Source organism: Prinia subflava, chromosome 1, assembly GCF_021018805.1.
Source record: "Prinia subflava isolate CZ2003 ecotype Zambia chromosome 1, Cam_Psub_1.2, whole genome shotgun sequence".
NCBI lineage: Eukaryota > Metazoa > Chordata > Aves > Passeriformes > Cisticolidae > Prinia > Prinia subflava.
In genome coordinates, this window is record NC_086247.1 from 146,450,519 (window position 1) to 146,464,298 (window position 13,780).

The 13,780-nt window shown below is 40.8% G+C and overlaps 1 protein-coding gene across 4 annotated transcripts in view; it reads right to left on the reverse strand.

Moving 5' to 3' along the window:
• The window catches only part of DPP6 (dipeptidyl peptidase like 6), a 544,817-nt gene that overhangs the window by 24,735 nt on the left and 506,302 nt on the right, over positions 1-13,780 (reverse strand). For all 4 annotated transcript variants that reach the window (XM_063415978.1, XM_063415995.1, XM_063416003.1 and 1 more), the window contains exons 15-16: positions 13,292-13,339; positions 11,252-11,370 (exon numbers count right to left, since the gene is read on the reverse strand). In XM_063415978.1, the coding sequence (XP_063272048.1) occupies positions 11,252-11,370; positions 13,292-13,339 (167 nt within the window). The remainder of the gene's footprint in view (positions 1-11,251; positions 11,371-13,291; positions 13,340-13,780) is intronic.

The window sequence follows — 13,780 nt, forward strand, 5'->3', positions numbered from 1 at the left end:
CTTGGGGGCTTCCTACCCTGCTCTAGCCTGACAGACACCACCGTGTTCAGAGCCCCAGAGCACACACTGCCAAATATTGGCTTTCTGCCCCTTGCTGCAGACCCAGAACCCAGCCAAGGGTTCAGAAAACCCAAACCCCCAAGGCCTGCACATCAAGAGCCACGTAGAAAAAATTCATATAGAGGTATATTATAGCACTTGGTGGGATTTAAAAAATCTTGGTGGGATTTATTCACCCATTACATCTGGGTGAACTGATGAAAACCATATTTTATTTTTGAATGATGTAGAATATAGATACCATTCTACAGTAACAGGCTGCAGTCATTAGGTTGCCCATAAAAAACTTCCAAGTGATGCTTGGGGTGGTCCTGTGCAGGGACAGGTGTTGGCTTTCATGATCCTTGTGGGTCCCTTCCAACTCAGGGTATTCTGTGTTTCTATGATGATGAAATCCTCACTGAGGTTCCCTAAGACATGAATTTAGAATTGTCCATTCCCATCTCCACCTCAGTCCACCACGCCAACATGTCCCACTCCCTTGTAAGAGCAGAAATGTTTGTAAAATCATCCAGTAAAGCAGCAGATCAGCTTCTAGAACTTCTGACTGCAGCAGGAAAAAAAATTCTATTTAATTTTCATTCAGTTCAGCTCCTAGGCCCAGGTCAGCCTTGCCTGAGGTCTCCAGAGCTACTGGTGTGGCCACATGGAGCTGTAGCCTCCAGCTGGTGCATATCCCAGTAATGAAATCCAGGTATCAGCATTTCACATTTGTTTAAAACAAGGTGTGCCTACTGCACTTTTATATCCATAGGCTCTTGACTTGTTTAATAAAACCCATTTTCACTGCTAATAGTTATTTCAGCATCCAATTAAGTCTCTTTAGATCTCAACAACTTAATTTATCATGATATTTGCCAAAGGTCACCTGCCAAGCTCTGGCCCTCTTAGCAGGACCAGCTGCACTTAAGAAAGCATTTATTTGAATTCCAGTAGGGCGTGAGCTTTTCTAAGATGCTTTGCCTTTACCATGATGGGCAGTTTTATGACATTTTTAGTTGACACTAAATCCATATGCTTCAGAAATCTCACCAGGCAGCAGGCTTTCTACCTAACTAAATTTAAGTAGGGATTAAAAGAAGGTTTTTCCTCCCTGTGCATTTAATGTTGTTTTCAGGCTCTAGAGTGAGACATTTGCACCACAAGCTTTCCCTGGTTATCTGCCAGAGATGCTCCAAGTCACCATGGAGTGGTTACTTGGGGAGGTTAAATAGGACTTTCAGATTCTTCATCGCTCAAAACTAGGAGTTTCTATTATTTTAATTTTGGCATTATGGACAGAAAACTCTCCTAATGAAATATTACCCCAGCAGCATTTGAGAAGCAAATTGTTTCTGTGTTCAGTTCTTTTTAAGAAGCTCAGTAGATCCACATCCCCCACAAGAAGCAACAAGCACACACATACATGTCTGAGGACCCTCCAGGTGAAAAAAAGGGAAGATTTTTCCCCTTGCAGCTGCACTGGATCTCCCAGACCCTGATACGCTCACAGTGCTGTGAAAACATGTAACACACTGTCTTGCGTTGAAAAATGTAACCAAGAATGTGTATTCTATTTTCATCTGTTGAAGTCGGGTGGGAGATATTGTTCTTTATCTCTTGTAACTCTAGGGGGGGAAGAGGGCAGATGCCTTCTGTTAATGGGACACCTGATAACAGCAGATAAGGCAGGGCCTCCTTATCTCTTCCTGCACCCATCCTCCTCCGAGGGACATCCCCTGTGAATGGGCCATTGAAGGCTCTCACAGGACTGATAACATCACCTCATCCCATTGGGAGATGCTCCACCCAGCGGGAGGAGCCAAAGCCTTTCCACCGGGATAAAACAGCAATCCCAAACACCAGGGGAGCCTGTCCCCACTGGATTCCCAGAGGATGACTGGACCCTTTCTTGAGGGTCATCTCTACTTCAATGGAGCCACATCTGTCACTCTGGGAGGACTGACTTCAGGCTGCTTCCAACACCCTGACCAACAGGGTGTCAGGTTTGCATTCTGACTCTGTCAGTGGTCCTTTGTACTATTGCATTTGTCTTATTTTATTTTTCTCTTTCTTGTTGTTTGTTCTTTCTCTATTAAATTGTATTTCTGACTTGTAAGCACTGCACTGGTTTTGCTTTCAGACCAGCACACACACAATGATGAACTTAAAGCCAAAATGGGCTGTTACATTTTTCATAACTGCTTTACTGCTGCTATAACTCAACCCCCAGTCCCTGCTTCAAGAGGTGCCTGCCTGTCTCTAAAGGCGCTGAGTGATGCTGCGGGGGCACGGCAGGCTGGGCTTGCTGGAGCCCCATCCTCCAACACACCCAGGGCTCCTCTGCTGCTCTGGGTGCCTCCTGCCCCTGGGAGGACTGGCCCTGCACTCATTAAGGCCCGTGGTGTAATTACAGGCTCGTTATTGGATTGCTGTTGAGACGAGGCGCCGCACAGAGCCGCAAATGTCTGTGGCCATGCCTTGTTAGCTCCTCACTCCAGAACCATTTAACCACTTGACATGCTGGTTCTGCCACAGGAGAGCTCTCCTGCATACTAATGGCTGGGTTTCTGTGCTAGGAAGGTTTCTCTGCAGTGAAGATTCACCGAAGCTTTCAAAGCCATTCTGGAAATTTATCTGTCCAGGAGCCTCCGTGTCCCTTATTGTCACTGCACATCTGAGCCTTGCAGTCAGTAATGGACTTTATTTTCATAACACCTCTAGGAGCTGGAATCACAAGACCTGCTTGAGTTCTCTAACAGAGCTAACAGCAGAAAAAAAAAAAAAAGTCCATGTGTCCTAACCAGGCTTTGGCAGCTGCTTAGGATTTCTCAGAGCACTGTTACCAAATGTGTCTTTGAATTCTCCATGTCTGGATGTGGGTCAACCCATTAAAGCAACTGTTGTAAAAACCACCTGTTTGTAAGTACATATATCAGAGGTATCCACATCCAATTCAAGATTTAGAGAATCCAACAGTACTATATAAAACCCACAGTTATTTTGTAATGGAAGGGGGAACAAAGAAAGCAATCCACCTGCTTTTTGCAAATATATTTGCCTAAATATGGAACTGTTTTACAATTCATAAATAGTCAGGGAAGAGCTAAGTTGTACACTTCCATTGTGGCTTGCACTGATGTTTACCTGAGCATAACAGCTGCTAATTACAATCTGGTTCCAGGGATGTTATTGATGAGACTGTGACATGCAACATTTCTACGTGATATTTAAGGCAATAATGGGCAGTGTAAAGAGGTTTAAAACACTGCTTTATAAACTTGTGTTTGTGAATCATTGATGTACATCTGCTTGTCCATGGTTGGTAAAAATATCCTTGTCTCCAGATTTTCCATTGGTGTCCTGGGATGGTAGGTCTGGCCCAAATGGCACAGGTTAAAAGGTCTGATTAAATGAAGGAACTGAGGAAGATGTAGAAAGAGGTTCATTATTCTCCTGCCTGAAGGCATGAACCAGGCTCTTATTGCGGGAGCTGGGCAGTCATGTCCCTGATGTGTACATTATTGCAAAAATCCTGAAGAGGGTTAATTACCCACCATCCACGATGGAGACAGGCTGCAGAAGGAGTCACATTTCTGCTCTGTTCCAGGAGTCAGTGCTGCTTGTCCTTGGAGTACTGTCTTGCAATATGAGCAAGGAAATGGGGGTCATGATACTTGACTGCAGATGTGTCCACAGGCAAGTCACTAATTCTGGCTGCACCTCTGCTCCCCACTGGATGAGAGCATGAAAATTATCATCTGGAGAAAGGTTGCAATAGGATTTTCATACCTCTCCTTAATTCACATTAAAAACTCAGTGCAGTATTTATTTTCCCGACAATAAAACTTCTACTCCCCCTTCCTGTATCCTGATAAATATCACTATAGGATTTTCCTGAGATAGTAAATAACATTAAGCTCTTTCTGTTGAAGGAGCCATAAATGTAAAAATTGCTGCCAAAAAATATCTCTGTGACATGGCCCCCTAATTTTGATGGAGAAACTGAAGAAAAATGTGATTTGATTCATTCACAGTGAAAGACAAATGTCATGATCTTCTGTCCTGAGGCAGAAAGGATTCAGACACTTTTATTCACAAAGTAAGTCTTCATGAGTAGAACTCCTGGTTTTTTAAATGAATGCTACATTCAAAATTTTCACAAGACTGATATTTTAAGCAATTTTCATGGAAAAAAATTCCCCAAAATCACTTACAAGAAGTGCAGGTGAAACAGACTGAATCCATAAGTAGACGGGCAAAACAAAGCAAAATGTTACTTTGTTAGTGAAATTCATCAACAAATCAATGTGATTTATTGATTTTAATTTAGCTTTTCTATGGCACACATTCATGTCTGTCTGAATCAGCTGGTAATCCCATGAGAGAATAAAATACCAGGAGATTTTCCAAAATATGTTATCTCCTCAAAAAAGTTCATCTTTATGCAGTAATGACACAAATTATAGCCACAATACTAGAAACATTGCTCAGAAACTTATGTTTGCTGACATTTAGAAAAAACATAAAACTCCTGGGGTTTAAACCTTGAGCTGAGCTGTGCCAGTGATGCTGGATGCTGGAAGCTGGTGCTTCAAGTGTTTTTTCCCACTCACTATGCAGCACATGAGGCAGCACTAATGACCAAGTTTTCCCATTTTTTCCCCATTTTTCTGACCACCTCCAACCTCCATTAAAACTTTCCTTGCCCAGGAGCACTGGTGTGTGATTTTTAGTTAAACACCCTTCCCAAGTTATTAAAAGAAAGCAGGAGAAAGGTCAGTGAGCAGTGCCTGACTGGGGTTGGAGAGATGGCAGTGATCAAGGACACAAGCCTGGGTTTGGATCTTGGTCCTGACAAGCACAAATGCTTCTCCTAAAGCAGCTCTCCTCAAAAAACACTGATTTCATTCAATGGCTTTCATGACACAGACTCACCCACACTAAAAATTTCTGTCTATGGTAAACTCCAGAAGCACCAAACATTTCAGACTTCTGCCATCTGTGTGGGCAGGAGCTTTTGCTGTGTCCACATCCGTGGGCAGAACAGCCTGGATACCCAAAAGGATTCCAAACCAGGGGTTTAGACCTCCCCAGAGTGGAAGGCTGAACCTTGTTAGATCATGCTCTGGGCTCTATGGTGTTGAAATGTCTTTAAAAGCAAAGTCAGGACAACCTGCCACAAAGCAGAGCCAGATCATTTGATAAAACTTGACTACTAAGAAAAACTTTACTGACCCCAGCAAAATTCTGGAAAATAAAACAAATGTGGAATAATGAAAAGGCTTTTCAGGGATCAGCATAAACCTATTAAGTGAAAGCAGCAAGTGATGCTCCTAAGTGTTCCCATCTCCAGATGGTGTTTCCAAGTTTCACCAAGAGGGAGGAAAGAAGTTAATGAAATTCTCAAGGAACAGTTTAAGGAGCTGAGAAGTTTATAGCTACCTGCTGCCTCTATAAAGAAACAACTTGTCTTTAAAACTCATAAAACCACAGACAGAATGAATGACTGTCCAATGGCATGAGAAACCTGACTCAGATCTTCGTTAATTTGGTTATGCTGCTCCTTCATTAGTATGAATCACTCTCAAAGGAGATCCTTAAATTGCAGAGTTTTTTCTAATCAGTGCTTTTGTACCACTTGTTATCTGTGAATGATATTGAAACACGATTTTGTCTGGCAGGACGTAAGAGCAATAAATCCTCTTTTTAAAGATTTCCCAGGCCTATAGGCACCCCTCAGTGCCTCAGGGCCAGCAGTGCAGTTACAGAGTTGTCATCACTGGCTCAGAGGACACACATGGGGAAGAGCAGATATAACCAGATAAATTCCTTTTGTACTTGCTCTTTTGGTATTTTATCAAGCACAGCTCAGTTATGACAAAACATTTTGCTCCACAGCTGCAGAGTTGCCTGCTAGGAAAGGCAGAAATGACTTAATTTCTGTTACCTGTCATTACTGATCTACAGCATCCAGGCTAAGCTACTGAGAACTGCAGTGCCAGAGAGGAGCCAGATCTGGTGACAGTATTTTAACATTTTTCTTACAAGAATCTGTTTTCTCCAAAGAGAGAGACAGCTTTAAAGTCATTTGGCCTGCCTGCACAAGACTGGCAATAAAGGCTCCCAGTCACCCCAGACACAGCTTCCAGCAGAGATAATCTTCAGAGAGACAGGATAAACAATAGTGGTTTTATGGCATTTTGGAACAAACCAATCTTATAGTATCTGGAAGAGGAGGAAGGGCTGTAGAAGGACATAGTTCCCTGTTCAGGTACACTGCTGCCACTCCTCAAAGTGAAAGCTGTTTCTTCCCTAATTGATCACTGAATGAAGAATAACACACAGTGCAGTGGCCAAGGCACTTCTCCATCACCAGCAACCATGCCAAGCATGAGACAAATCTTCCCTTAGCCCTTGTTACAGCCCTCTCACCTCCAATTTTCTTTGTGACATCTCTAAAAAACGATTAATCCCTTCTTGATAGGGCATGGTTATGGAGAACTTTAATTAGCAGGGTGGTCGGCATCCCATGAACAACACTGCCCTCCCCTCAACACTTTCATTGTGCATTAAATGTCATTAATTACAGAGATGTATGCACAGGCCAGGGTCTTCCCCTCTATTTTTTCCTTACAGCCAGAAGGAATGAAGCCTTTTTGGGGAGAATCCCACTTCCCTAGGGCCAGGATGAGCTTATGGATGAGGTGAGTTGATGGAGAAGGAGCAACTTATGCAAAGGATGCCACAGTCTGCAACATCAGGGACGTGACCTCCGGATTCCAGGAAACATTTGCCAGTTCTGTGAGCCCAACTGAAACTCGCTGTGATTTCACAGATTTTTTTATGAGAGTGAAGACACTGCAGCCAAAGCACCTGAGTGTCAGAGTACCAATTATCCTGTGGCAGAAAAGGCTGCTTCCCTTGATTTTCCTTTGAACAACCTCATTAGGAGTTGAGTTTTAATGGTGCTGGTGGGTTACACTGGGGAGAGGCAGAAGGAGTCACTGAGGACAAAGTGTACCTATGTAAAGAGGAAATACTAAAACACTGCACAGCTGACTACAGGGTAGTAATTGATAGGGCTTCTCCATCCTCCAGAGAAGGAGCTATCACCTAAAAATGGGCTTTAGTGCTTTATTGGCTCATGTCATTCAGCCTTGCACACTCTACGTGTCTGTGTCCCACTCAAAAAACAGGAATAAATTGCTTCCCTTAGCCAAAATTTGTAATTTCCTGTTCCTCTCTCGATGCAATTGAAATTTACATCCCATTTCAGATGAGAAAAATCCATCCTCAATTAAATTTATGTATAAAACAGCAAACCACTTCCATCCAGTTTTTATTTCTGTTTATCTTAGAGGGAATCAGTGCAGGTGCCTGTGCTGGTTTATGAGAAGAGGCAGAACTGTAAACCCATATTTTATGGTGAAATGATGATGAGTGACCTTGGTCAAGCAGATATTGCTTTTTCAACCATGTCTAGAGGAGATAATCTAACAGCAGTCTGCAAAGCATCATGTTTCCTTAGATCCTGCTACAGTAATTCAATCATGAGCATATAAAATTAGATGAAAAATAAGGTAACTAGCCTTCTGGGACTGAGTGATTGCAATAAATGTTGCCTCCTGACAGTAAGCATTGCACTGTCCTCTTTTAAGAGAGGTTACCTTCTATTACAGCATGATGCTCTCGTTTCAGCCCGTGCCAGGTAGCAATGCTGTTAAATGTATTCTGCAGGACAGCAAAAAAATCTTTTAAGGAAATTATATGTTACCTTTAAAGTACCAAAAGAGCGAGTAGAAAACTTTCAGCTCTTGACCTTTGGGATCAAATGAGTGATGCCAGACCTTTCTTGGTTTTTTAAGGTTCTTTTAGGATAGATATTTTCCCTTTCCCTTGCCTTTCATTTAAGTATCAAGGAGTATTTTATAAGCACTGATGGATTGCTCAAATCTTACAAACCTTGCCATCCATTGTAGAGAAGTTCAGCTGAGCCACAGTCATATCTGTGGCTCCAAACTCAATGAAATTTGCAACAGAAGGTCTCAAAGGAAGGGACAGAGTGACACTGAGGCATGGTGGAGGTACAGAAATTGTTTCTGTCAGTACAGAAATTGTTTTCAAGCCATAAATATTTGCCCATACATTTGTCCTGTGGACAGCTGAGAAAATACAATTTTTAAAGCTATTAGAGGCTTGATTACAGTAAAATCATTTAATTTAGCTACCTCTAAAGATCCATATGGGGCTGACACAGGGTATACCAGTGATCACTGTGAACACACATTTTCATATCACAGTCACAGAGTAGACAGCAAGGCCTGAGCTCTGGGTGCTTTTATACATATTGATGCATTTTTATACATATTATGGAGATTTATGTATCTTATACATATTTAGATACAAATTTATGCATGTTAGATATATTATGGAGAAGAAAGCACTAAAGAGCCACAGGTACTGTCTGCCACTGTCTGGTCTTGAACATTGGTTCCAACTGTGGGGATTTTTGGGGAGAAGCAGAGATGGGAACTCCTGACAGAAGCCCTTGGGGAGCAGAAATTGTAAGACAAACTCTTGTTCACCCTGGTGGGCTTGCTCTGTCTGCCTGATCAACTACAGGATCTGCAGGGTCCCTTGATATATCCTCATTCAAGGAGCTTTTCTTTTTATGTTTTATACATGCATATGAATAAATAAGATTTTCTGTTAATCTAAACTGTACTAGAACATGAATGCTTGGGAGCAATAACCCAACACCCTGAGGAGCTGAGGCATGGCCAAGCTGTGGCTCAGCAGTCTGAGGAGCTGTGGGAAAGGAATTGTCCTAGTAGTGGATCCAGGTGATTCTCCATGGAACCTGTTTGAATGACCAGAGTCTGACAGGATGAAATTTTTATCCAGAAATCTGTACTTCATCCAGAACAGAGGTTCCCACTGACCTGGCTCACATCAGCTGCAACAGGAATCCAGGGGAGCTGCCCCTGCTGCAAGTGCACCCATGGCACACATCTGAGGTTAGATGGATCCTATATGAAAAGTGCAAAAAGGAAATGTGGTTCCTGCAAAAGCAAATGTGGTTCCCTGCTTGAAAGCAAATGGGTTGAAAGACCTCTCACTTTCAGTCATGTAAATAAGGAGTAACTCCAGCAAATGCAGTGGACTGGTATTTTCAGAAAATCACTGAAAATGGAAATTCTACCAAGATTTCTGTACTTTCTCATGCTTGCATATCTTTTTTAAAGGTATCTGAATGGAGACATTGAGACAAGCTCCACAGATGAAGCTGTGCTGTATTTGTGCTACAATGAGATTTGAGGATTTAGTCCTGAATAATCAAAATTCGACAAAGATATATTCAGCAGATGTAAATATATCTAACCCTAATGACCTTATAATTGAGTTATTGTTTATAGCAGCTGAGAATCAGGCCCATAGTTTATTATGCAAAATCATTATCTTGTGTACTGGATTAATGTACACACTAATAAAACTCATTATTCTCTTCAGGTATCACTGCAGGTTTTTGTGAATGAGATATAATGTAATTAAAAACAAATCACCTTTTAACTGGTGATAAGGCCCTTTAGAAACCTTAATCTTGTTATTCACAAATGCTTCTAACTACAGTAAAACAATTATCTTGGTGCAAAGGAAATGGACACTGTCTCTGGTAGCTCCTGACAGCTGTTCTTGAAATGAAAACAAGAAGGAAAATAAACAAAATTTTTCTTTTAAAGGGAGGAATTTCATAAATATAATATTTACTACAGAACTGAAAGTTTATTGACAAATGACAATTCTCTGCAAATGTCTGCCATAACTATAAATTCAGATTTACAGGTAATCCCATTAAATTAATCAGTCCATTAAATTAATTAATGTATTGCCCTGTTAATGCTATTTTTCTATACTATATTGCCATATATATATTTTTTAATATCTCTAAATGCCTCTGACATGCAACGTATCATTCCCTTCCAGGGAAAATCATTTTACAATTGTCCTAGTCCAGGTATTTTACTTTATACTATGTTAACTATTCTACTTCTCTACTTTATCTTGATTATTTCCCATTTTACCATCTCGAATGTTCCTTCTTTACCCTTGGTCACCACAGACAGTTGGTGGCAGCAGTGGATACTTGGCAGTCAGAGGAGGGGCAGCCCCTGCATCACCACAGAGATCCCTGATGTCCCCCTGTCACGGGCACCACCATCCCAGGGTGCCCAGAGCCCCATCCAACCCAGCCTTGAACACCTCCAGGGATGGGGCATCCTTAACTTTTCTGAGCAACCTGCTCGAGGGCATCATCACCCTCACAGTAAACAATTCCTTCCTAATATCCCTTCAAGACCTACTCACTTCTCTCCTGAGCTGTTGAAAATAAGGAATTTCTTGCTTGCTTGATGCTTTTCAAGCCTTTTTTTCAGAGGACATGCAGCCATTTGAGTACATTCAGTCCTAGGAGCAGATGACTGCTGTGCACGCATTTTGTGTGCAATTTTGGATAATTAAGCGGAATGAAGTTATGTAGGATTAAGTTTTGTGGAGTTCTGCATTTATTCTTAATAGAGCTGGAGAAAACTTCAACGACTCTTCTCCTGAAATGCATCCTTAGTCTCTTGGATACTCTCAGGCATTTTCAAACAGGACATCCCTGATTACGCCAAGTTAAAGTGGATGTGTGATGAATGAGTGGGGAAGCACCAAATATTGTGTACTCACACTGTCCATTAGGCACATTTCTGTCAGCTGCCTTTTCTTGGCAAATTGTCTTCTCTTTGTAACTTACTTTAAATCCCTCTGTTCACAGTATTGGTTGATGTATCTGGAATTTAGTCCCAGTCACCCACAGTCAACCCCACCTTGCTGGCTTCTCTCTCATAAATTGTCTGATGATTTATATCCTCCAGGTTTTGCTGTTACTTTCCTTTAAGGATGCTTGTGGTGGCTGGAGGAATCTACCTCTACCCTCTGTGCATGTATGCACAGAAAAAGGTTGTAAATACTTGGTTTTTAGCTACAAGTAAAAATATAAAAGAAAAGAAAAATTGTCAAGAGTAAAGCTTTAAAAGCAATATGACCCAGATATTCCTGGCCAGTCTTTCCAAGCTGACCACAGGCAGGCAGGTCTGAAGGTATCAGTGCTGGCTCTAAATCCTACCCCTGAGGGAAAACAACTGCAGTGACAGAACCCAACTCATACCTTCACATGTCAGCAGGAAATATTCCAGGTTGTGGCTGAAGGATGCACTGAAATAAGTACAGTTTTCAATCAGATCACAGGACAGGCACCTCCTGTTGAAGTTCCCATTTGTGCTTGCACTGAAAAAGTTAATACAATTCCATGAAGGTCACTGAGCAAATGTTATTTGAAAGCAACATTACTTGAGCCTTTCTTTAGAACAAGAATATAAATCTAATGTGTCCAACATTAGTAAGAGACAAAGTATTTCCATTTGGTTGAGTTTAAATAGCAGTAATGGATTTTTCCCCTGCTGCTTGAATAGAGAATATATAAATGGATAGTGATGTCATTTTGCAAGGTCAGGTGGTTATGAAGGAAGGTACAGTTTTTAAAAGAAAATGATGGTTGCAGTTCCACAAGAGGCAGCCATCATTTGGATGGTGGATGAAGGCATGAAACAAAGGAGCAACATTTCAACACTTATTTATATTAAAACAGACAATAAAGAGCTGGAATTGCTTTCTCTAAGTTTGTTATTGGTTGCATCACTGGTCTGATTTGCTAGCTGCTGCCTCAGAGGCCAAAGCCCTTTTATAAAGGTTTGAATAGATGCTCTTACAACCCCCAAATAGAAAGTAAAGATTTATTTAGGCATCTGTTGTTGAAGAAGGTAATGTGACAAGTCCATTTGCTCACAAGTTTGCTGCTATGAGTCCACTGAATGTTGAAGAATTACAGATTATTAGCAAATATTAATAGACAGCATTTCGTCCCACTACTCATTTTGAAACTTCAAGAACATTAACCAAGAGATCTTTCCAGTATTACTGTAAAGCAGATGAGTGTTTTTTGCTCATGAGCAAAAAATGAGGCTGAGCAACCTTTTTAGGATCACAGAGACAAATGAGTAGATCATGGGCCCTTGTTTAGGCTCAGATTTTATCTCTGACTACAATCCTAATTAAATCTATTAAATCAAACATGAAAAGGAGGGAAAAAAAAACCCTAAACAGGTCTTCATGTGCTCTTTCTTTGTTGTCTGTGTGGGGAGATGAGGCTGATGAGGCACCAGGGTGAGATGAATGCTGACAAGGAAGGGTGGGGAGTGCTTTCACCCATGCCAGCAGCTCTTGAACTGTGCCTGGATTCTGTTTTTAGAGTGAGGTTTTCTTCTCATTTCAATAGAAATGAAGGGTTAATAAAACTTCTAAAATTTTCATTAAGGAAATAAACACTCTCAAAAAATTGTGGCGTGCACTGAACAGGCATATAGATCTCAAAAGGAAAAACAATTATTCAATCACAGGTAATTTACTTTGTTCTAGTTTCCTTCCCACTGAGGAAAAGAAAAAGGGATGATGTCACGTGAGAAAAGGAAAATGTACTGACTGTCCCTTATCCACTGATGCCTTCACCAACTCTGCCCTTCATTGCAGATGTGATGGCAGCAGGGTGGCTGAGAAGAAAAATAGGAAAAATGGAATAATGATTCCAAAATGTTTATTTAAAAGTTGGTGTTTCCTCCACTTTAGGATCTGCTTACACAATATTTCACGACAGCAACACTATCAATGGCTTGCTGTTAAACCAGCCTTTTACTCATCATACAATTAGGGATGATGCTTAAATCTTCTGGAACTGCAGAGAAAGGTTTGTAAGCATAAAATATTTTTAATTTTTTTCAGTTTCATGAAGAGGTGAGCTATTATCAAATTCCTCAAAACCTCTATTGAAAAGTATAAAGACAGTTTATACCATTAGTTTATGTATTTCTTAATTCCCTTAAGTGATAAGTAGTTCTATTGGAAAGTTTTTGACAGTCGATCTTGAAACAAATTTAAAATTTGCATTAATATGAGAAAATTGCTAAGTGTAAAACATTTCCAGGTGTCAGATATTTTGTTCACTGTGGTTACACTGTTCTGTCTTTTCCAGTCACACATTGAAAGATCTTGCAATTAAAGAAACTGAAGAAACTGCTTCTACTGCAATTGCTTATCATTCATATGAAACTGAAGAAGTGAGAAATTCTAAATATGAAGTTAGTAAAGAACATACCTGTATAAATGTCTCCTTCTTGGTGAATCTTCTGTGCTATGGAAATAACTGGAGGGGGAAAACAAAAGTGAATTTCACCATTAGAAGTGTGTTTAGAAGTATCTCATGCAATAACATCTTCACTCATATTGCCGTTTTCATGATCTTGTAAAAGCAAGGAAAGTTTAAACTGAATTAGAAAAAGATACAGAGGGATACATCACTGAGAGCTCAAGAAAGTACAGAGCAGACAGCACTGCAACTAAAACAAGCATGGAAAACTTTGGGTCCTACACTGGTCATGTCAGTGGATCAAAAAGGATCAAGTGATTGGGTGGATGACATCTACCTCTACCTCAAAATTCGTGGCAGGGAGCTGAAACGGAATGATCTTTCTCTTCCAGCCATTCTGTCATTCTGTTTCTATGGTTTTGTATTGTTCTGAGGTTATTGGTAATTGAGAGAACTCAAAATCTTGAAGAAGCACTGTGCTCTTAATGATCATTCAAA